At 43.5% G+C, this 25,124-nt stretch overlaps 1 protein-coding gene across 5 annotated transcripts in view; it reads right to left on the reverse strand.

The window, feature by feature from the left end:
• The window catches only part of LOC308280587 (gamma-aminobutyric acid receptor subunit beta-3-like), a gene marked incomplete at both ends in the record, with an annotated part of 192,162 nt that overhangs the window by 59,429 nt on the left and 107,609 nt on the right, over nucleotides 1-25,124 (reverse strand). For all 5 annotated transcript variants that reach the window (XM_080720917.1, XM_080720915.1, XM_080720914.1 and 2 more), the window contains one exon: nucleotides 2,335-2,555. In XM_080720917.1, the coding sequence (XP_080577043.1) occupies nucleotides 2,335-2,555 (221 nt within the window). The remainder of the gene's footprint in view (nucleotides 1-2,334; nucleotides 2,556-25,124) is intronic.

Below are 25,124 nucleotides of genomic sequence, written 5' to 3' on the forward strand. Positions count from 1 at the left end.
AAACTAGTGAAAACAGCAGATCTACAATCACACAACGCCTCGCGGTGCGAGGCGTTGTGTGCTTGTAGATCGGCTGTTTCCACTACTTTTATGCGACAACCTTGTATGATGAAGCAGAGCTTTACTTGGTGAAAAACATACACATTTTTAAACTTGGAGATACGAGGTTTCTGCCCGACAGTGACGATATACTGCATAGTGTATCTTAACTTCTGTAACTAGATAGCCTTATTTCTTCATATTTCTCTGCTCTCCCCCGACGCACGGTTATGTAATAATTCACATCACTGTCAAATAGCGTCTTCCTCTTCCTCTTATATTCTTCTGATCTCTCGATTGCGTTACTCCCACTTGCGAGTCAGACCAAAGGAAAAGGCCTACACGACCTCTCACAATATAGATCCTTACTGCGCTGCGTTGCGTAAACAAACAAGCCTGGTCGATGCATGCCTTCATACAGTACATGAGCAGGGGCGTCACAAGGGGGGGTTAAAGTGGGACTGAGTTACTAGGGCCCAAGGATGGAGGGGCCTTAGTTATTTTATGCTTTAACTATTGAAAAATAGCTGATATACAAGCTCACAGCTTGCAAGCTTGTAGATCTGCTATTTTTGAAAAGTCGTGAAAATGTGTGCAAATCTTTGAATACCGGTATATGTATTTTTTAAGCCAACATTTGTAACTAAAATTTTGCTTCTGGATTGTCCCTGGAACTAAATATTTTGAGATGGGGGTCCGTGGCCAAATACACATGAAAAAGTTCGAGAACCACTGACATAGAAACATAGTTAAAAAGAAAAAAAAAAGAAGAAAAGATTTTCACGTTTTTTCAAAAATAGCAGATCTACAAGCTCACAGCCGCGCTGTGAGCTTGTATATCTGCTATTTTTCAATTGTTAAAGCACAGGGGCCCCACAGTGAATCCTTGTACCCAGGGCCCAGAATTTGGTGCGACACCCCTGTACATGAGCACACGCATATACAGTACACACGGACGCACACAAACACACACCCGGGAGTTTTGCTGCGCAAACAGCGGCTATAGGCCTATCAATATTCATGGTTCATGCAGCTTATACTGTAGCCTACTATCTGAAGCGTTCTGACTCAAACATCAATGGAGACTCAAGACAAGGTCATCATGAAACAAAAATCATTACCTCTGCTGCCAGCTACTGTACTGTATGTAAACAAATCATATATTCACCTTATTCTGGTGTACACCTTGCACTTTGCAGACAGTGGTGTAAGAAGTACTCTGACTTTTTTTTTTCTTTTTTTTTTGTTAAGCAATACTCTGTTGCAAGTCGGAGGCCTGTACAGTATTTTCTGGACTATAAGGCGCACCTGACTATAAGGCGCACTGTCAATGAATGGTCTATTTTCAAACTGTTTTCATATATAAGGCGCACCTGACTATAAGGCGCACATAATAGACGCTACCGCTACCGTTGCGTTATGCATCCAACAGATGGAGCTGTGCTAAAGGGAATGTCAATGTCAATGAATGATCCATATATAAGGCGCACTGGACTATAAGGCGCACTGTAGTTTTTTGAGAAAATTGAAGGCTTTTAAGTGCGCCTTATAGTCCGGAAAATCCGGTAAATACAATTTTCACTTAAAGGAGTAGTTCACCCCCAAAATGACCTTTTTTCTATTGATTACTCATTTAAGAGAAAGTACAGAAGTGTTGACATCAAAATGTACTCAAAGTACCCAAGTAATAATACTCAAAATCATTCGAAAAATAGCAGATCTACATGCTCACAAGTCGTCACCTGGTCTCGTGAGGGAAAAACACTAGTCCCTTATGGTGCAAGACCATTAAAATGTGGATTTGAGTAATATTTCCATACTCCCTGAATATCTTTTTATATACTGTATGTATATATATAGTCTTTATTTTGATTTTCATAGGAGTCAGTAGTGTTGATTTTGTGGACTAAAACTGATGAAAACGAAGCTATGATGACTAAAGTTGAGACTAAATATATTGACAACAAAATTCTCAACAAATAAAAACTAGCTTAAAATGTTTCACAAGGCGTTGCGCTGCGTTGTTGTGAGCTTGTGGATCTGCTATTTTCAGAGCACAACACCCAAACGCGACCAATCTTAAAACGACTTGCCTTTTTAGTTCTACTGGATCTCTTCTCCAATAGTCCCTCCCATTTTAATTTCCCATTTCCCTAGCTTCGTTTTTGTTTAGTTTCTATTTCGTTTTCGTCAGTGAAAAAAGGTAGCCGACGAACATCATCGTCACAAAAACGATACTAGCGTTTAGCGGGAACACTGGGAGAAATAAAGCGGGGACCATTCATTATCCGTCACCTGAGGCCGTAGAGCACCGTGCCGTCCGGGTGCAGCCGGATCATGCGGTTCTTGACGGTGACGCCGTGGACGAAGGACTTCTTGTCGTTGAGGAAGTAGGTGTCGGGCACCCAGAGCTGGTCGGCCACGCGGTTGTCCAGCGTCAGGTTCAGGGGGATGCCGATGTACGCCAGACGCTTGTCCCTCCAGTACTGCTGGAAGTACATGGTCAACGTGTAGTCCTAGAGAGACAGGGAGACAGAGAGAGAGAGTTAAGCAATATTACACAAGAGCGTGTGCATTTATTGGCATTAGGGGTGTCACACCAAATTCTGGGCCCTGGGTACAAGGATTCACTTCAATTATTTTGTGCGTTAACTATTGAAAAATAGCAGATATAGAAAACTTTTTGAAAAACATATGTTTCTATGTCAGTGGTGCTCAAACTTTTTAATGTGAAGGACCCCCACCCCCAATGATATGTATTTGGCCACGGACCCCCATCTCAAAATATTTAGTTCCAGGGACCCCCCAGAAGCAAAATTTGAGTTACAAATGTTCGCTTAAAAATACATATATTCAAAGATTTGCACACATTTTCACGACTTTTTCAAAAATAGCACTCTGTGCCGCGCTGTGAGCTTGTAGATCTGTTATTTTTTCAATAGTTAAAGTATAAAATATTTAAGGCCCCTCCACCTTGGGCCCTAATATCTCAGTCCCACTTTTCCCCCCCTTGTGATGCCCCTGATTGCCACGACAGCGATATACAATTAAAAATGTTGACCCTTCGCTTGTGATTGTTTGTTGTTTGATGCGGCCAACACACCCGAAGGCTCAGAACGTGCCAGTTAACAGAAACAAGTCGATTATCGCACAACTTCAAAAGGTTAACTCCCGACACTAATTGAGTCGTGGCATTATCAAACAGACCCTGGGACAGTTTATTAAACAGACCCAGAGTCCATCCCTGCCTCACTGCACATAACAAGACTACTCATTTACTGCCAAAGGTGTCAGTGGACGTCTTTTTTTCCCCAAGGCCCAGACCACCAAAGACATCTTGGATGCAGGGGTGGAGCGTCCGGTTAAGCTGGGTAAGCGGCCGCATATCGGCCCGGCCGTCAGCCTCCGACTGACTGTCAGTCTCAGTCCAAATGACCGTCAATCTGCCTGACCGTCTGTCGGAGTCCCCCTCGTCCCCCTCCCTCGCAATTGGGTCCCCTTTCTGTATTGCGCTGCCTCTGTTACACCTATATCATGTTTATATTAACCTGGGTAAAATGTTGCACATTGGGAAGTAAAGGGGGACACACACTTTATTGTGAAGGACAACAGGAAGAGCAGACAGATGTCATGGCTTGATTGGCTTCTATTCACAGACAGACATTATGTTGTTTACGTTTAGTGAGAAGTGTATTGATGGCTGCAGTGGAACCGCGCACTTTCAAAACCTTTTGTAATTTGTATCAATTAAAATATACCACAGACACTTTCAAACGAGACAGGCAGCAATGCACACGGCTGACAGGCCCGAGCATTGTGGCTCGCATACCGGCCCGGTTCTGAATTGTTCCGCTACTGCTTGGATGTCTTTTTTTTCACAAGTTAGTGAAGAGTTCCATCTAAGTCACATTCCCATAGAAAAACAGGAAATGACGTCATCGCAACATACGATCACGGTATCACCGTCCATTTCCCACTTAACTTTTCCTCTGTGTCTTGGCTCCTGTGTTTGCATTGCAAGTTTGGGTGAGAGAGGCTGTTTTCAACGGCACCTAACTAGAGAATGTTATGTTATAGATCGAAATGACTCGCTGAGACGGATGTATAGATTGTCAGGAAGAGAGCAGTAAACGGCACATCTGTGTATAGATCTATTCAAATTCAAAGGAGCTTTATTGGCATGAGAAAACATAAGTTTACATTGCCAAAGCAAGTGTCAAAACATAATTATAACAGTTGAAAATGGGGAACTTGTATACAGTTGGAGGGGGGTACAGCATTGTGTAAACAGAGCTATGTCACATTGTGTCGTTATACAAATGTTATATGCAGGGTATAAAGCTTTTTGAAACAAATCTTTGGAGCAATCTTTTGCAGTCGCTTTGGAACAAATAGCAGCATTTCTTTTTTTCTTAACCCATTCTGAGCCCCAGAAATTAACGGATATTTTCTGTCCGGATATATAATGTCCAGAGTGCCTCTCGCTGGCTCCATTAACGGCCACTATCTTATTTTGAAGGCCAGAAGTCCACAGCGTAAACACTTCCGGTCTGACGTCATCGCGTGCTTCACCGGAATCGATCATTGTTTACGTGGTGTCATGGCGGATCGGATCGATGCTTTTCAACATGTGTTTTATAAGCGAGCATCTATTGCCATCTTCGCTTCTAAAGTGTAGTTTTGAGATAATGGACATTAAAGATGAGATCCCCCGTCTGCCTCAATGTTATGGGATTACTATTTTGTTAACCTCGCATCACCAGGCTTTCCCCTGAGAGAAAGCCTGGTCTTCGTTTACTAAACGGGCCGTTTGATCCGGTCGGGAGCGGAAGAGCTCCTACGTTTTTCTGTAGTCCAAAACGGACTACACTTTGGCCGGAAACAACGACCGGAAACAGTTTCAACCCAGTTTAGCGCATGCGCAAGTAGTTAGCGCATGCGCAAGTACGGGTTTAAAACTGTTTCCGGTCGTTGTTTCCGGCCAAAGCGTAGTCCGTTTTGGACTACAGAAAAACGTAGGAGCTCTTCCGCTCCCTACCGGATCAAAAGCCCGAAATTGGAAGCCAGCCCAGGCTACTATTTTGTGCTCGTGGATCCGTGATGATGATAAATCAGCGACGGAGATCTGCTCGAGACCTTCCGCCATTGTACACGGTAGGATAACCGCCGTTACAGTAATATACTAATTACTTTTCGCGAGATATCTCGGGATTGGCACTCGAGATACTCGAGTACATTTCACGAGATATCTCGGGAATGGCACTAAATCGGTTTATGATTTAAATAGTATAAAAAAAAAAGCCTCAGTTTTAAAATGTGTTTTAAGGTAACAGCTCTGTTTATACTGTATGTGGAGTAGGTCTAGATGACACTCAATGGTTTAGGGTGGTTGTATTCGTATTCCATTCTCTAGCCATTCTCTTTTATCACAACAATAATTATCATTTTCATCTAAACTTCCATCTGCCCCTATTCTTATGACATCACACACCATCCCGCCAGCTGAATAGAGTGTAAGCCAACACTGATTCACACAGCACGGCCAAATTATGCGAAGAACTGTTGCTCTCACTTCCTGGTATAGCGCGTAAGCCTACAGCGATGTGGCACCGGGCCGTGCTGACTCACCCAGCCCCACAGAGACAAATTGCTGGTAAATTTTGCACCCAATGTTCTGCACAACTTTTGATTGCCTTTACTCTACCTCACTTCCAGTAAAACCTCTCTTCCAGATATTTTTTACTGTAGTGGGGTAAAAAAAAAACAAAAAAAACAAGTGAAAGTGAAAGTGAGGACAGCGACATCGAGGAGAGCAGAGTTTACTCTCTGCTGCGCTCACATATCGTCGATGTCGGGTGAAAACCATGTATGTCCAAAACCGTTAGTTTTGCATTTATCATTTAAAAAATGATTTAAACTAGTGAAAACTGCTGATCTACAAGCACACAAGGCCTCGCAGTGCGAGGCCTTGTGTGCTTGTAGATCTGCTGTTTGTATGATGTATGATGAAGCAGGGCTTTACTTTACGAAAGAACCTATACATTTGAAACGTGGAGATACGAGGTTTCCGCTCGACAACGACGGTATATAAAATCGAATCAAACCCCAAATGACAGTGACTAGATGTGAAAACCAACTTAGCCAGTCACACCACATCTCAGAGCTGGCCGAGTTGCATACACAGGTTGTGCTTTATTGTGTATAGTATAGGTTACTTAAGATTAAAAATGTATTCTTGTTCGGATTCCTTCAGACAATACAGACAAGCAATAATAATAATAACTAGGTAATATTGTTCCTGAAGAAACAATGTTGCTTCAAGCCAAAAAACAAATCAATAAAATAGTATGACGTGCAAGGTCGGGTGGTGGTGGAGTATAGGGTGTGTGTGTGTGTGTGTGTGTGTGTGTGTGTGTGTGTGTGTGTGTGTGTGTGTGTGTGTGTGTGTGTGTGTGTGTGTGTGTGTGTGTGTGTGTGTGTGTGGGGAGGGGGGAAGTACGTTTTAGCATCAAAATATACTTTGAGTACAGTACCACATTTAAATTACTTTCAGAAAGTAGTAGATCTACAAGCTCATTCCGGATCCACATTTAGTGTGGTTGCTTAACCCTGGTTTTTGACATTATCGAAACGAAGCGCCAAACTTTTTTTGAGGCATCTTTAGGACCTAACGATGGATTCTAGCCTTGGGTACCAAACTTTATTTTGAAGTTTACCCATAGAATTATCCATATCAAGTTGAGCTCCCATCGACTTTCTATACAGGAGGAAAATACCCAGAAAAAAATCTGCTTTAAGTAGGATGTGAGGGGTCTAACTAGGGGTTTGTCATGATTCTGAATCCATTGCAAGCATTTGTTTTGCACAAAGAATTTTCCTCTTGTATAGAAAGTCGATGGGAGCCCAACTTGATATGGATAATTCTATGGGAAAACTTCAAAATAAAGTTTGGTACCCAAGGCTAAAATCCATCGTTAGGTCCTAAAGAAGCCTCAAAAAAGGTTTGGCGCTTTTATCTGCTTTGTTTCGATAATTTTGTTAAGCCAACCCACTAATTGTGGATCCGCTGTATACACTATGTGGTTACTGTAGGTTTTGTAATAAAATCTTCAAAGTAACATGTAACAAAAATTGTCAAATGCTGAAATTGTAGTGGAGTAGAAGTGACAGAAATGCAAGGTAAAGTAAAAGTACCTCCACATTTTAAATTTGACTGTGCATCGTAAGCACTCGTATAGTACTGTACTTGAGTGGTGTACTATACTTGAGTGGTGTACTAAAGTAACTAAGTACTTTACAGCACCACTGAATGTGATGAACTGTCCCTCTTCATCACATTCAGTGGTGCTGTAAAGTACTATAGTAACTTTACAGCACCCCTGAGCAGCCAATGACTGAGAGGCTAGCCATTGGCAGGTGCACTAATTGCTAGAGTGCAGAGGGCAGGGGTGTCGCACCTAATTCTGGGCCCTGGGTACAAGGATTCACTCACTGCGGGCCCCCCATGAATGTTAACTATTAAAAAATAGCAGATATACAAGCTCAGAGCTTGTAGATCTGCTATTTTTGAAAAATCGTGAAAATGTGTGCAAGAAACCTACCGGTATGTTTCCATGTCAGTGGTGCTAAAACTTTTTCATGTCAAGGACCCCCAAGATGAAATGTATTTGGCCACGGACCCCCATCTCAAAATATTTAGTTCCAGGGACCCCCCAGAAGCAAATTTTGAGTTACAAATGTTCGCTTAAAAAGTACATATATTCAAAGATTTGCACACATTTTCACGACTTTTCAAAAATAGCTAAAGTTACGGGGGCCCCTCCACCTTGGGCCCTAGTAACTCAGTCCCCACAAGGCCTCGCAAACGTGAGGCGTTGTGAGCATGTAGATCGGCTATTTTCACAATCTCTGCCTCTAATATTTGACAATTTGGCCAATGTTTAGTTTGTCATTTTAGAGATATTAAAAAGGCACTTTAGAAATCTGCAGATACCCTCTATTCGCTTAAACTTTATGTTGGTTTGTTTAGCCTACTGTTGAGTGAGAAAACAATGTTGTACATTAAGTTAATCATCTGGGGACGCCCTAAAAATAATTTGGAGACCCCCCTGGCTGTCCCGACCCACAGGTTGAGAACCACTGGGATATAGGGTATAGGGTAGGGTATAGGGCTGGGTATTAGGGTATAGGATGGGGTGGGGTATAGCAGCAAAGGGAAGGGAACAGTCGAACCGCACGTGAATCCCAGGGCCTTCCTTTCCACACCACATAATCCACTTACCCCAAATAACAGTCCCACTGCCATCCCTCCCTCTTTATCTGTCTCGCTCATTCACGCTCTCTCTCTCTCCCTCTCTCTCTCTGTCTCTCTGTCTCTCCCTCTCTCTCTCTCTCTCTCTCTCTCTCTCTCTTCCTTGGTCTGACTGTGTGCTGACCTATCCACAGATTCCACACTCGCACGCAAACACACACACACACGCACGCACACGCAACCCTCCCCCTTCCTCTTCCTTCCTCTCTCTCTCTATCTCTCTCTCGTGGGCCAAGCCATGATCCCCCCCCCCCCCCTCCTCTCCTCCCACTGTGGTGGTGTGAGTTGGAAGCGGACCATGCATGCGAGGCTGTCATTGGCGCTGGTACAGATGACTGTGGGCGCCGGCGTTTTTTCCACACTTACAGTGGGCTTTTCACACTTTAGGGCCAATGAAACCAGGATTAACAGGAAAAAGGACAAGAAAATGGCCGGACCGAGATGAAGATGAGATGAGCACAGATAGAGATACCCCCCGGAAAGGCTGGCGCCCAGGGGCGTCACAAAGGGGGGGGGGGGGGGGGGGGGGGGGGGGGGGGGTAGTGGGACAAAAATACAAAAATAGCAGATCTACAAGCTCGCTGTGAGCTTGTATATCTGCTATTTTTCAATAGTTAAAGCAAAAAAAGAATCCAGTGAATCCTTGTACCCAGGGCCCAGAATTTGGTTGCGACACCCTGCTGGCGCCTGTTGATGTCGTTGCATAACGTAGCTCGTTGTTTCGCTCTCGTCGCCCGTCTCTTGGGGGGGCGGCGGTGCTGGAGAGAGCGAAATGGCTTTGAGAGCGTGCTAATTTGACCAAAAAAAAAGAGAGAAATGATGGGAGTGCGAGCTATAAGCGAGACATGAACCCTCTGTGGATGTGGGATTTGACCTTGTGCATGCGTCTCAGCAGCGGTTGCTTGCTTGCGTTGATTGTCTAGAGTAGATAACTGTAACCACTTAAAGGGGAATACCACTAATTTTCAACATTGAACCAAACACATACTCTGCCCTTTAAAAATGGACATTTTCAGGCTGAACTGCCACAAGTCTCCATATAATCCATAGTGCACGGATCACGCACGCCCATGCACAGACCATACACGTGTGTGCATGCCGTTTACAGCTTTCAAACAAAATAAATCCGTTCAGGCATTCATGAGATAGCAGCATATGTTTTCTTCAAAGGTAGACAAATATGGCTGCCATGTTTGAAAGATTGGGTGGTATGGGGGTCAAACATGCAATTTTGCAATCATGATCATGCCTAGTAGATAGAAGGAAGTAAAAATGTAATAAAATAAAATATTATGCAAAAACGGCCCCAACTCGGGAAACTCGCCCCGTCAACCAACGGGAATAACTCGGGGAAACGACGTGAGGGGCAGTTAAGAGGTTAATATAACTTCTTGTGTGGAAATAAGAAAAAAGGTCCCCCCCTTCTGTGTTGCCTAGAACTGGAGGATTGATTGTGGGGTCATGTGATCAGTGACATCATGAAGATGTACTCTTTGGCTTGCACAGTTCTAGGCAACACAGAAGGGGGGGACTTTTTTTCTTATTTCCACACAAGGTATATTAATGACATAGTTCAAAGTTTAAAATTTGTGGTATTCCCCTTTAAGCCCTATACTCTCTATACAGGCTATTGTATATACTTCATAGTGAAAATAGACAATGTACAAGCTCACAATGCATCGCATGGTGTGCCTGCTATTTGTTCCAAAGCGACTGCAAAGGATTGCTGATAATCGTTTAAAAATCTCCTGCATATAACATTTGTATAACGACACAATGTGACATACTGTAGCTCTGTTTACACAATGCTTTTAATAGTTAAAGTTGTACCATGTAACTTTTTTTATAAAACAAATCTTAAAATTGTCCTAACTATTAAATCGCTAAAGTTTTAGAACACCCACTCCGTTATTTTCAGCTTCTGAAGCCTTCTCTTTATATGTTTTCTATGATCCTGGCCGTGGACCGGATTTCGCGCCAAAATGACGTAATCTGCATCATCTGTATACGTTGTGTATACGTTGCCCAATCACATCGCCGATCATGCACACATGGTACACTACCGGCCAATCACAGCGCATCTTGAAGTGGGGTCGCCATATTTGTAGTCGCCCGTGTGTCTCTTTACTCAAAAGGTAATCTCGCCTACCAGGCAGGGTGAAGTAGTCCGTTTCTCCGGAATGCCTGAACGCACAGGAACCAGGGACCCCTCTAAAGATAGCTCTCGGCGTTGTGGAGGCAGACGCGGGGGTGTGAAGGTACGAAAAACGGGCGAAAGACGCGAACGCGACCGCGGTTTGCTATAGGGCTACTGACCACTAGTTGAGCATCTTACACAGTATAGCTTTAAAGCATAAAATAATGGTTTAAGGTGCTTCTAAATAAAACCTAACCTATTCCCCCTCAAATTACACCTCACGTGTCTGTCTTCGAGTAACGGGCACTGTTCTGCATCTCAAGCAAATATATCGATCTAACCATCTACTCAACAAAGGCTGTGCTGCATGCTCTCAGCCCTCTCTCATGGATAACTATACCTAAACCACGGAGGCCATCAGTGCAAATGCAACACGCGACCATTTACATTTTTTGTTCGGCTCAAAGAAATTCCCAGCACATTCATTTCTTCAATTAGCATTTGAAGGCCAGTGATGAACTTCCCCCAGAGCCCGGGTCAGATATTTGATGAATATTTAATTTATAGCGCCCGAGGCTCTTGAAGAGGCTTTAAAGTCTCCCAGGCCAAGCTCAAGCACAGGGCGTTTTCTTCTTATGCTGCGCCACGCATACATATCAGCCAGGCAGCAGCATTGTCGTGCATTGACAATAAAATCCTATTCAGGGACCCTCGACAGTGGGAGCAGGGGTGGAAAAAAGTAATCACATGTTTTACTTTAAGTAAAAGTATCATGTAGAATCACCCTGTTACAAGTAAAAGTCTGGAATTTAAAAATGTACTTGAGTAAAAGTACAAAGGTATCATAATGTACTTAAAGTACCAAAAGCTACAGCACACATTACATTTCAAGTTTTCAAATCTTATAGCAGATCTACAAGCTCACAATTTGTTGTATTGCGACACATTGTGAGCTTGTAGATTGTGTATTTTCAAATGGCCAAAATGTGGTGGTAATAAAGTATTTATTGCAATAATAGTGCATACAAATTGGTGGTGTGACTACGACTAGTACTACATACAGTATACCGTCTGCGAAAGCATGACACAAGATCTGAGATCACAAACCCCCCTTGAAGTAGAGCCTAAGATACAGAGTTATATGGACAAGGATTCAAGGGCATAACTTAAGAAGACGCACAGATATGACATCAAACAACCACAGAAACCCATACAGTTAACAATAGCCGGGGATCCAGTCACCAAAATGGGAGAGGACCTGTGATGTTCTGCCGCACTTTTTATTTCTGTTTTATCTATTAGTTTGGTCATTAAGGTCCACAGAATGAGAGGCCTGCTCTGCCGGAAACATCGCGAAAAAAAGTTATGGCCATTTGTATATTCACTGTCCCATTGACTCCACTAGAAATATTAAAAAAAGAAAAAAAATCTGCTTTAAGTGGATTCAGAATGATGAAGAACCCCTAGTTTGACCCCTCACATGCTACTTAAAGCAGATTCTTTTTCTTATTTTTTTATATTTCTAGTGGAGTCATGGGGCAGTGAATGTAAAAATGGCCATAACTTTTTTTCGCGACGTTTCCGGCAGAGCAGGCCTCTGATTCTGTGGACCTTAATGAGCAAACTAATAGATAAAACAGAAATAAAAAGTGCGGCAGAAAATCACAGGTTCAACCCTATTCCTTGAGCTTTTGGGCATGTGGATCCCCGACTACATACTGACATAGAGTGGAGAACTAAGTGCCACAAGGAGGAGGCAGGGGTGTCGCACCAAATTCTGGGCCTTGGGTATAATGATTAACCCATTTAGACTGGGAACGCATTATTTATTACACCTTATTTTGTGCTTTAACTGCTGAAAAATAGCAGATATACAAGCTCACAGCGCAGCTGCGAGCTTGTAGATCTGCTATTTATTTATTTTTATCTTGAAAATGTGAATATTTTTGAAAAACCTATGTTTCTATGTCAGTGGTGCTCAAAATCTTTCATGTGAAGGACCCCCAAAATTATATGTATATTTGACCATGGATCTCACAATATTTAGTTCCAGGGTACTCCCAGAAGAAAAATTTGAGTTACAAATATTTGCTTAAAAAAAATACATAGGCCTATAGGCCTATTCAAAGATTTGCACATATTTTCACGACTTTTCAAAAATAGCAGATCAACAAGCTCGCAGCGCTGCACTAGGTGCCATGCTTTCAATAGCTAAAGTATGACATAATTAAGGCCCCTCCACCTTGGGCCCTAGTAACTCAGTCCCACTTTTCCCCCCCTTATGACGCCCCTGCGGAGGAGGCAGGGGAGGTGGAGGCTGTGTGATCACTGACAAGCTGACAGTAGAGGTGCCGTGACCTATGCTGAGCGTGTCCAATGAAGAGAGAGCATGCTCAGAATGCGCCGCCTAGAATGAACCATTAGGATTGAGGGCGGGTGTGTTAGCTTGTTAGCGAACTGAGATCGGCGGGTGACCGAGCGCTGGGAACAGCCGGACCGCTGTGACTGCCTGAACTATATGTTGCCATGCTCGACTCAAGCTATCCAATCAGTCCAACCTACCAATCTTTTTGTTCCACATACAAGTTCCAAATGCTATAGGGCAGGGTTCCCCAATAGGCGGCCCGCGGGCCATTTGCGGCCCATGGGGGGCTACTGTCTGGCCCACACCATTTTCTTTTATTTTTTATTTTTTGGTATAAGAGCAGCAACAACACTAGTATATCGTCGTTGTCGGGTGGAAATCTCGTATCTCCAAATTTGTACGTTCTTTCGCAAATCATTCAAGGCCGTCGCACAAAAGTAGTGAAAACAGCCGATCTACAAGCTCGGCTATTTTTGGTGGACCTTCCCCCCAGAACAGAGATGCTGGGGTTCAAGTGGTTAAACGTCAAGTATAACGTTATTTTCAGTCAGTTCTGACGGAAACGGATATTTCTCTGTGACATAGCCTACCGTATCTCAGGTGTAAAGATGTGCATGTTTATGTCACGTAATATGATGTAAGATACAAAGATTACAGTATATTTCAGGAGTGCTGTGAATGAAAAGGTTATTTTCAGGGGTGCCCTGAGTAGAAATAAGACATTGAAAACCCCTGACTTAGAAGATGGCACACAGTTCCGTGGACAGGGAAAGACCTTGGCCAGCGCAGCACAAAGACTGGCATCACCAGGGGCGTCACAAGGGGGGGAAAAGTGGGACTGAGTTACTAGGGCCCAAGGTGGAGGGGCCTTCATTATTTTATACTTGTAGATCTGCTATTTTGAAAAGGTTCGAGCACCACTGACATAGAAACATAGGTTTTTCAAAAACCTTAGAAGGATTTGAAATATTCAAAGAATTTTCACAATTTGGTTATTGCTCACTACCTGGGGAAAATCCCACCAGCCGCTACTGCTGGCTATGTGAGGATATGGCGTCACAGTGAGGAGGGGGAAACACTGTTAATATGGTAATATGGTGGTGGTAGACATTGTGGTGACATTGGACATTACTGGAGCACGCGGCCCCCCCAAGGTCAAAGCTCCGACTAACGAGGGAGGCCGGGGGTCTGACACGACTCGAATTATCAAAACGATATATCATCCAGCTACGTTACGTTATGATCAAATGTCGTGGTCTCGTTGCCGCCACGCACGCTCAGCATAATTTATCATAATTGTACCCCTCTCTCTCTCGAGAACTGTTTGCGATCATTAATTGAAAACAACGTGTATTTAGTGTTTTTTGTTAAAAGGGTTTTCCCAACGGTAGCGGCATGCGGTGGAAAGGAAATTGCGATAATTAATGTTTGTCCCCGAGTCTCTTTCCTGCTTCCTGCTGGTTGTCTCACTGGGACACATATTCATATTTATATCTGTGAAAGGACAATTATTATTCTGATCTTCTGTAACACCAATACACTGTAGATAAACATGGTAAAGCCCTGCTTTCATCATACAAAGCCGTCACACAAAAGTAGTGAAAACAGCCGATCTACAAGCACACAACGCCTCGCGGTGCTTGTAGATCGGCTGTTTTCACTATAGTTTAAATCCTTTTTAAAATGATAAATACCTGTCCAACGGTTTTGGACATACAAGGTTTCCACCCGACAACGACGATATAGTACCTCTATCTCTTAGATCTATTTCATCCCTTGGTCGCTTCAAGACTTCCCTATATTCTCATCTTGAATCAACTTGTATGTGTTTCTAATTTGACTTCACCTGTATGTACACTCATTGCTGGTGTATTTGTACTGTGCCTCTTTGTGCTCATCAGCAGATGATGTGGTGGGTGATGGGGTGGGTGGGAGGGTGGGTGGGTGAGGGTGAGCAAGCTATCTGTGTAAGAAGGTATCTGTATTCCTGTCTTGTATGTACTTATGTCTGCTGTTCATGTTCAGTTGTATTTCATGTTTTTATGGGTCCCTCTTGAAAATGAGATGCTGCATCTCAAGGGGCTATCCCTTCAATACAATCTTACCATCTTATAGTATACAGTATATATATTACACATACTATACAATAGTATGCTACAGAAACAGGAGATAGGCTCCTGCCCTATGAGCCTCATGGCTCAGCAAGGCTTATACAATAACAACAATTTGGCAGACACTCAAAACCACAAGAAATCAATCGCTGTCTTTTTCTGGGTGCTTCCACCGGAGCGCTGTTCAACCTGCGGGCCGTGGGCCACATGCGGCCCCTGCAGCATGTCTATGCGGCCCGTCATGGTCATACCAATAAAAATATATTATGTCTACTTTCAGTGTGGACAAATCATTTCTCAGTTTCTCTATTTTTGTCTTGTTTTATTCAGTTTTCTTTTTTTGATATGTTGTTTGTTCCAAAAGAAGGAACTTCATCTTTTCATCATTAATCGTTCCATGACAGTCTTTTTGGTCATTGAGGTTTAGCCTTATGGATGAGAATATGTCAGTTTTCTGTGTGTTTCCATAATTCTAGTTACAAAAATCATTGTCTAAACATCCAAAATAGGACCGTAATTTTTAGCTTGTGGCCCTTGGACATTTGGTATTTTGCTGAGTGGCCCCTGAGCCATCTTGAGTTGCGTAGCCCTGTCTAGACAGTAGTGTGAAGTGTCAGCGGTGCTATGAGTTCCACTAAGCGTCTCCGCGAAGCTTGGCCAACGTGACCCTGGCCATGTGTACAAACGGACTCCAATCGACCAGTGACAGTCCGGACAGACAACGGCACAAACAGACAAAGCCAGATCGTGTCTAGTAGGAGCGGCAATAGCATCGCTCCAAAAATAGACATGAACGTTTAGAAACATACCATCAAAGCAAAATGCCGACCGTCAGTCTCGATCCCGATGACCAACCGCTTGTGGATTGATCACAGCATGTGGGGAATTAATTGGCATTATATGAGGAAAGTGATTGCACTGGAATGGGATGAGAGCCTCCCTCACAGCCAATCAATCCAAGTGACCCAGCTCTGTGGCAGTGCATTATCTTGACCCCATCAAGCTGCTTGTCAACCAGTGTCTCTCTCTCTCTCTCTCTCTCTCTCTCTCTCTCTCTCTCTCTCTCTCTCTCTCCCCCTCTCTCTCTCTCTCCCCCCTGCTGTCTTTCTCTGTTTCATGACCATGCTGTGACCCCCTCCACTGATCCATGTGTCTGTCTCTTCTCTGCTTCTCGCCGTCTCTCAGTCCAATTCCCCTGGCTGGCAAGCTGCTAGCAGTCCCTCTCCTCCCCTGGAATTCATTTTCAAGTGTGGCTCGCGTTGCGGTTGGTTGTTTAAGTTGGGACAAAATGTGTCCATCTTTTCCCAAATATGATGACTGACGTCTGACATTTTGTTGCTTATTTGGGCTTAATGATGACTAAAACTATGACTAAATATACTGACAATTTTGTCAACAAATAAAAACTAGACTAACATGTTAGAGAGGGACCTGTGGTGAAGAGATCCAGTAGAACTAAAAGACAAGACATTTTGGGCGCACGCAGGCAGGTGTCACAGACTGAAAATAGCTGCGTCGCAGCGTGATGCTTTGTTAGCTTGTAAATCCTCTATTTTCGGCTAAGGGAAAATCAGCAATTTCGATGCCATAGATACGTTTCGGTCGATTAAATTCTTATGATATCAAAAATAGACCTAGACAAAAAGTAAAATATTTCAGGTGACTAAAATTATGACTATAACTAAACAGAGTTTCATTCAAAAGACTGTCAAGATCAACACTGATCACAATCCTGTGTGTGGGTAAAGAAAGGCACTAAAGCACACACAGGTGACCTTCCTACATGCTGTGTTCAATTCCAAGAGCATCCAAGAGCGAGATGTGACTGAATCAATGATGATTCTTATCATGTGGATTCTTGATTCTTAAGAGGGAGCGGGAGAGAAACATGCGCACGCACGCACGTGCGCACGCACGGACAACATAGTGCCTGGTTTTTTGCAGGTTCTTTCGTAAAGCCAAAGCCCTGCTTCATCATGCAAGACTGTCGCACAAAACTAGTGAAAATAGCCGATCTAAAAGCGCCGCAAGGTGTTGTGTGCTTGTAGATTGGCTATTTTCACTACTTTAAATAATTTTTACAGTGATAAATACAAAACGAACGGTTTTGGACATACAAGGTTTTCACCCAACAACAACGATAGATATTATTTTGTAATTTTTGAATAAATATTTGAAGTTGTTCAGAAAACGTAGGTCAGGATTTAGAGGGCGTTTTTAGCACGCACTCGCACACACGCAGGCACGCACGCACATGCACACAGACATGCAGGCACGCATGCGCGCACGCGCAGAGAAAACAATAGCGCCTATCTTTTTTTTCCAGGAATGAATGGTGTTTGCAACCTATCAGCTTCTAACCATCTATCTTCTGTTTTATCATGCAGGGCCCGCCCTTGCATACCTGGACGTCGGACCCCCGGGGACCACCCCCACAAAAGGCCCTTGGAACCAGTGTTGGAAAGTAACCAAGTACATTTACTCGAGCACCGCACTTGTACAATTTTGAGATATTTGTGCTTTACTTGAGCATTTCCATCCTACTTTTACTTCCACTACATCTCGGATCCAAACATTGTAAACTGTATACTGGTTACGTTGTAGATTTTGAATATTATCACAAAACATACATTGACCACTTCATCCCTATATCCATTTCGGCCATTTGAAAATAGACAATCTAGAAGCTCACAATGTGTCGCATAGTGAGCCTGTAGATCGTCTATTTTCAAAAGATTTGTATACATTTGAAAAGCACGTTTTGGAGCTTATTGCAAATGACTGTGGCTCCTAAAAGCTTTTTATGAGCTGGCCGTACTTAAACCCTACCTCATTAACCAACCAGGGGCCCCCAGGGGCCCTCCCCCCTCCCTCTACACCAAAACCCTTCGCCTACAGCTGATCTACAACCTTGTGGATTGTCTATTTTCGTGGAACGCTTTCGACATGCCTAGAAGAGGTTCAAGTGGTTAAAGACATTGTGCCGTGACTTCCCCCCCCCTACAACATAATCCTCAGGTATTATGGTCTTTACCCAGCTGAAGTTAACCACACCCACAGATGTTGTTGTATGGTGAAAGGGGGAGGGGATGCTTTTATGAATTTGCTTTTATGAATTTTATGAATTTGCTTTCAGGAAGTAAACAAAAATACACAGGGAAGACATGTTTGCATATTATGACCACACCTGGGGGTCTATTAGAGTAATGTTAACTCCATAGACACATACAAAACAGAACAAAACTATGGCACCGCCTCTTTAAGATTCCACATGTCTGATTCCCTGCCGAAGTGTGAGACATATGCCTCCCCCATACTTTTCTAAATTAACTAATTTCCTGCGATCCCCGTCGAAACCGGAGATTTCCCACTGTACCACTCTGCGATGCCCGAGGAGCCCGAAGATTTAATTAGCTTTAATCATTATGAAACGATTAAAAGTATGGTCGCTGATTATAGCCGATTCTGGCTCTTTAGGCCCGCCTCCTAACTGTATCCGGTCGTATTTCCCGTTTGGACCGGATCTAGGTTTCCATATCCGGTCTGACGTCCAATCGCAGCTCCGTTCGCATAGCTTTTCATTGTAAACAAGTGAGCTGACTGCACGGCTATAACATGGCGTTTTTTATTTATTTTGTAGCTGTTTGATTCTTTTACCCGCCTGGCATATGATCTGCGCACATATCGTCTGCTATGTGCGCGAACGTGTCCACGTGTTACCATAGCGCACAGCTGGCTGTTTCCAATGTTTTTTTATGTAAACAGTGGCGGATAAGCAGGGATACTGCCTGGCAACGGATATGTCTATTTCAATGGGGGGTTTTTTATTCGAAAGCTGTCACCGAGTCTACACGTCTACTAGATGAGTCGCGCACAGATCGTGCACAATGCGTGCACATGCCCACGTTAAAAGGTAAGGACAATTTGGCTGCTGCATAGTACAGCTATGTTTAAAATGGCAGCAAAATTGTTAATCGGTACAAAAATGGCATGGAAAAAATACATCCTAAAAGAATAAGAAACAATGCAGGAATTAACAGATTGATAATTGTGTTCACTGTCCCCGTGTGATGCCATTAAAAAACTGACTTCAATCCCCATCTGAGGCCAGCAAACAAATCTAATCGCCCATAACTACAGTTCTCAGCACGAGGAGGAATTTGATTTCTACAATAATGACCCCCCCCCCCCTCCCCCCCCCCCCCCCCTCCCACACACACACACACTCATACACACACCCTCATTTCTCGTTATGAGGCAATACATCATCAAATATTAGATATCCACGCAGGAAAGGCTTTTGCAATACACACTGCAAACTCCTGAGTGTCAGTTGAACTCTGCCAGTGTCCAAATACACCTGTAAGGGACCATTTTCATGCTATGGGAGTAAAAAAATAAAATAAACACTCAGTATATTGCAGTGTGCCATTTGTGTGATATATATCGTCGTTGTCGGCTGGAAACCTTGTATCTCCAAGTTTCAAATTTGTACGTTCCTTCGCAAAGTAAAGCCCTGCTTCATCATACGAGGCCCGTCGCACTAAAGTAGTGAAAACAGCTGATCTACAAGCACACAACGCCTCGCACCGCGAGGCGTTGTGTGCTTGTAGATCGGCTGTTTTCCCTAGTTTAAATCATTTTTAAAACGATAAATGCAAAACGAACGGTTTTGGACATACAAGGTTTTCACCCGACAACGACGATATATAGTGTGATATTTTTACACGCCAAACACCATTGCCGTGATTTGCAGTCCCTGCCTTCGATTCAATCACCTCCACTCGATTTGCTGCTCTCAATAAGGGACCGCGCTATTTTTACCCCGTTCCATGTGGATGAGGGCTCTCTCTCACAGAGGGATTCCCCCCCACCCCCCCACCCTCTCCCTCCCCCCCTCCCTCCCTCCCTCACACTGCGGTGTGCATGGAGCTATATACCGCCACGGGCCAGTCCCAAGGGGAGCGCCGAAATTACATTGAAGTGACTCAAATTGCTTCGCGGCGTTGGGTTCATAGGCAGTGCACAGTGAGTACACATTGTATCGATGAAGCCCCCACCCCAACAGGGGTGTCGCACCAAATTCTGGGCCCTGGGTACAAGGATTCACTGCGGGCCCCCCCATGAATGTTCTTAGGGGGAGGAGGGGGTTTAACCCATTTAGACTGGGAACGTATTATTTTGTGCTTCAACTATCCAAAAATAGCAGGTATACAAGCTCACAGCTCACAGAGTCTGAATATTTCAAATCCTTCTAAGGTTTTTTGGAAAAACCTATGTTTCTATGTCGGTGGTGCTCAAACTTTTTTCATGTGAAGGACCCCCCAAAATGATATGTATTTGGCCACGGACCCTCATCTCAAAATATTTAGTTCCAGGGACCCCCCCCCCAGAAGCAAAATTTTAGTTACAAATGTTCGCTTAAAAGGTACATATATTCAAAGATTAGCACACACAGTTTTCACTAACCCTTACAAAAAATAGCAGATCTACAGTGCCGCGCTGTGAGCTTGTATATCTGCTATTTTTCAATAGCTGATAATTAGGGCCCCTACACCTTGGGCCCTAGTAACTCAGTCCCACTCCCCCCCCCCCCCCCTCCCCCTTGTGACACCCCTGCCCATCACCAAACACACCCCCATGCGTTCCCCATGCTGTACCCCAGCAATGCAAATGTGAAGTTATGCCAAACTAACTAACAAGGCTGTAATCATTTATTTTTCATTGCCACTGGTGCGCAGAGACCTCTTTGATATGATTTGCACCAGTTTATTGAGGATTGGGTGAATTAGAATTGGAGAGGAGAAAGGAGAAGAAAAGAAAAAGAAAAGACTGAAAAAAAAAAAAACTCCCACTGGTTTTGTTTTGAAAAGCGGCAGAGATTGGATCCGAGCAAAGCTATTTTCCAGGTCATAACATTCTTCCGTGCGCCTTATTCTGTTCTGTTCAATTGAAGTCTAATGCAATTTGCTATAGTATAGGCTATAGCTAGTAATAACAATTTTTCACTTTAAAATGCACACATACACATACAGAATGTCTGCTTCTCGCTCTCTCTCAGACACACACACCCACGCGAGCGCGCACGCCGCGCACACATACAGTACACACGCACGCACACCCGTAGCTGGCTGCTAGTAAACGGCAGCAGCATATGTGAGCGAGAGAGAGAACATATGCCACATGACAAACATGCTAGCAGGGCATTTCCTAGATAGGCCTACAGGAGGTATTATTCAACACTGCGGGTAAGACGCCATTGCACACACTGACAACGAGAGAGAATATAATAATACCCATTTATTTTCATCATATGCGACATGGAAGTATACATTAGGTATAATACTAGGAGCGAGGGACCAAAAGCGACAAGAGAGCTATGTCTGGATTCTGACAAACTGGATATTACTGACTGACTGACCAAAGTAGTGTTGCAATTTTGTCGTTGTCGGGTGGAAACCTTGTATGTCCAAAACCGTTTATTTATCATTTAACGCACGCGAGGCGTTGTGTGCTTGTAGATCTGCTGTTTATACTACTTTTGTGCGACGGTCTTGTATGATGAAGCAGGGCTTTGCTTTGCGAAAAAACACACACTATTTGAAACTTGGAGATACAAGATTTCTGCCTGACAACGACTGGTCCCCTATCTGTATTTATTCATTTAAATCGTTTTAACCGAACCTCGGTATCGAACCCTGCCAATCACGTGAACGACGTGCGCTCGTTTTGTGTCATGGCGAAGGAGGAGGACGTTGACCCAAATCAACCGGCAAATTGTTCTCGCAAGCCTGCCCTCCTGTTAACACACTATAGAATGCCCTGTTCTAGAACTGTATACATTGGAGATTTGCATATTGTGCGAAAGGCAAAAAGTTGTCAATAATTCATTGGCCTAGTACAGTACCCGACGCCCCCTTAAAATTTGAATAATACTAAAGAAAAATAACGTATCGTCACTGTCGGGCAGAAAACTTGTATCTCCAAGTTTCAGATTTGTATTATTATTTTTTTTTTTCTCCTTCATAAAGTAAAGCCCTGCTTCATCGCACAAAACTATCTCAAGATTCAAGATTCAAGATTAATTTATTTGGTCCCGAAGGAAATTTGTCTTGGACATGCAGGCTGCTACATAACATACAACAGGACAAGACAGACAGAAAGTAAATTACAACGAATAGTGCACAACACACAGTGCTGACATACAGGTCAAGTGCATACATTACATTACATTACACTAGTCATCACCCCTACTAACGGCCTGAGTTTAGCAGATTAACGGATATGGGAATGAATGAGTATTTGTATCTGTCTATGCTTGGAGATCGTCTATTTTCACTATAGTTTAAATCATTTTCAAAATGATACACAAAATGAACGGTTTTGGACATGCAAGGTTTACACCCGACAGCGACGTCCCGCAAGCTCAGCAACGCCGCGCGGTGAAACGCGGGGCCATGCAGCGCGAGCCTCCAGGAGCGTCACAAGGGGGGGAAAAGTGGGACTGAGTTACTAGGGCCCAAGGTGGAGGGGCCTTAATTATGTTATACTTTAGCTATTGAAATATAGCAGATATAGAAGCTCACATGTAGATCTGCTATTTTTGAAAAGTCGTGAAAATGTGTGCAAATCTTTGAATATATGTCGTTTTTTAAGCAGATATTTGTAACTAAAGTTTTGCTTCTGGCGGGTCCCTGGAACTAAATATTTTGAGATGGGGGTCCGTGGCCAAATATCATTTTGGGGGTCCTTGACATGAAAGGGTTTGAGAACCACTGACCTAGAAACATAGGTTCAAAAAACCTTAGAAGGATTTGAAATATTCAAAGACTCGCACAAATTTTTACAATTTTTCCAAAATAGCAGATCTACAAGCTCGCAGCTCGGCACTCGGTGGCGCTCTGTGAGCTTGTATTATCTGCTATTTTTCAATAGTTAAAGCACAAAATAATGCGTAATAATGCCTTCCCAGTCTAAATGGGTTAAACCCTCTTCCTCCTATGAAGAACATTCATGGGGGTCCCGCAGTGAATCCTCGTACCCAGGGCCCAGAATTTGTTGCGACACCCTTGCATGCAGCGCGAGCCTCCACCTCATCAGGAATTCATTTTGATTGTCCACATGCAAGATTGATGAGGATCCGTTGGCTCCGTGTTGGTACAGCGAGCCTGGTCCACACAGATGATGTGAATCATTTATGCCCCCCCCTTTAGGTGTGTTATTATATCATCACTGTCGGGCAGAAACCTTGTATCTCCAAGTTCCGGACTTTTACTTGTAACGGAGTGTTTCTACATTGCAGTAAAACATTTTAGTACTTTTTCCACCACTGCCTACCTCACCGCCCGCTGGTACCACAGCCAGGGGTGTCACACCAAATTCTGGGCCCTGGGTACAAGGATTCACTCACATTTTGTGCTTTAACAATTGAAAAATAGCACATATACATAAGCTGCAAGCTTGTAGATCTGCTATTTTTGAAAAATCGTGAAAATGTGTGTGGAGTCTGAATATTTCAAATCCTTCTAAGGTTTTTTGAAAAACCTATGTTTTTCTATGTCAGTGATGCTCAAACTTTTTTCATTTGAACGACTCTCAAAATGATATGTATTTGGCCACGGACCCCCATCTCAAAATATTTAGTGCCAGGGACCCCCCAGAAGCAAAATTTGAGTTACAAATGTTCGCTTTAAAAAATACATATATTCAAAGAACTTTCACAACCTTTCAAAAATAGCAGATCTACAAGCTTACAGTGCGGCACTTGGTGCCGCGCTGTGAGCTTGTATATCTGCTATTTTTCAATAGCTAAAGTATAAAATAATTAAGGCCCCTCCACCTTGGGCCCTAGTAACCCAGTCCCACTTCTCCCCCCCTTGTGACGCCCTTGGTCGTGGTGGACCAATTTTTATGGGATGCGACTCTCGAAAAAAAAAAAAAACACATTGCAGTACTGGTACTGCAATGTGTGTACTTTTTCCACCGCTGCTCAAATGCATGTTAAGTGAACGTTTAGAGGGTTGCACTTCTAACTGCATAATGACAGAAAGCACCGCAGCGACCCCGCCCACCAGGGGCGTCACAAGGGGTAGGAAAGTGGGACTGAGTTACTAGGACCCAAGGTGGTGGAGGGGCCTTAATTATTTTATACTTTAGCTACTGAAAAATAGCAGATATACAAGCTCACAGCGCGGCACCGAGTGCCTCGCTGCAAGCTTGTAGATCTGCTATTTTTGAAAAGTTGTGAAAATGTGTGCAAATCTTTGAATATATGTATTTTTTAAGAGAACATTTGTGACTCAAATTTTGTTTCTATGTGGTCCCTGGAACTCAATATTTTGAGATGGGGTTCCGTGGCCAAATACTGTACATAACATTTTGGGGGTCCTTCACATGAAAAGGTTTGAGCTCCACCGACATAGAAACATAGGTTTTTCAAAAAACCTCGGAAGGATTTGAAATATTCAAAGATTTTCACGATCTCTCAAAAATAGCAGATCTACAAGCTCGCAGCGCGGCACTCGGTGCCGCGCTGTGAGCTTGTATATCTGCTATTTTTCAATAGTTAAAGCACGGGGGACCCGCAGTGAATCCTTGTACCCAGGGCCCAGAATTTGGTGCGACACCCCTGCCGCCCACTATTGACTAGGCCCAGCCCCGCCATCAATCTTCTCTTCCCATTGACTGCCATGATGTATAACATCTTCTGCTCTGCCCTTGACAGTAAATCTGCGTGTTTTCACGCACTGTAGCTTTGAAAAATTCATAGAATATTATGGCTTGCGGGTGGTGTTAAAAGATGCATGCAGGTCTTCTAGTGTCAGGGGAAAATCATCACAAATTGATTTTTTGTGGTACTTTTTTTTTGGAAACAAAAGTAAACCATCTTAGTTTCGTTCAGATCACGTGACTTCTGGCTGAACTCTACTTCGGCGCTGCTGGGTTCATTCACAGACTGCGGCAGGCACGTGCACACATAGACATCAAAGGGGGCTTGAGCCCCTGCCCTTTTACCCGTCTGTAAAAAGTGCCCTCTCCAGACCATGAATGCAGTTTTTACTATGGTGAAAGAAATGCAAATGCCCTCTTTCCATGCCATATACCTGAAGGTAGCATTCAAGAGAATTGCCTTGTCCAAACTCTCCTGAATTTGAATGCAGC

This window comes from Nannobrachium achirus (genome assembly GCF_963921795.1).
Source record: "Nannobrachium achirus genome assembly, chromosome: 24".
Taxonomy (NCBI): domain Eukaryota; kingdom Metazoa; phylum Chordata; class Actinopteri; order Myctophiformes; family Myctophidae; genus Nannobrachium; species Nannobrachium achirus.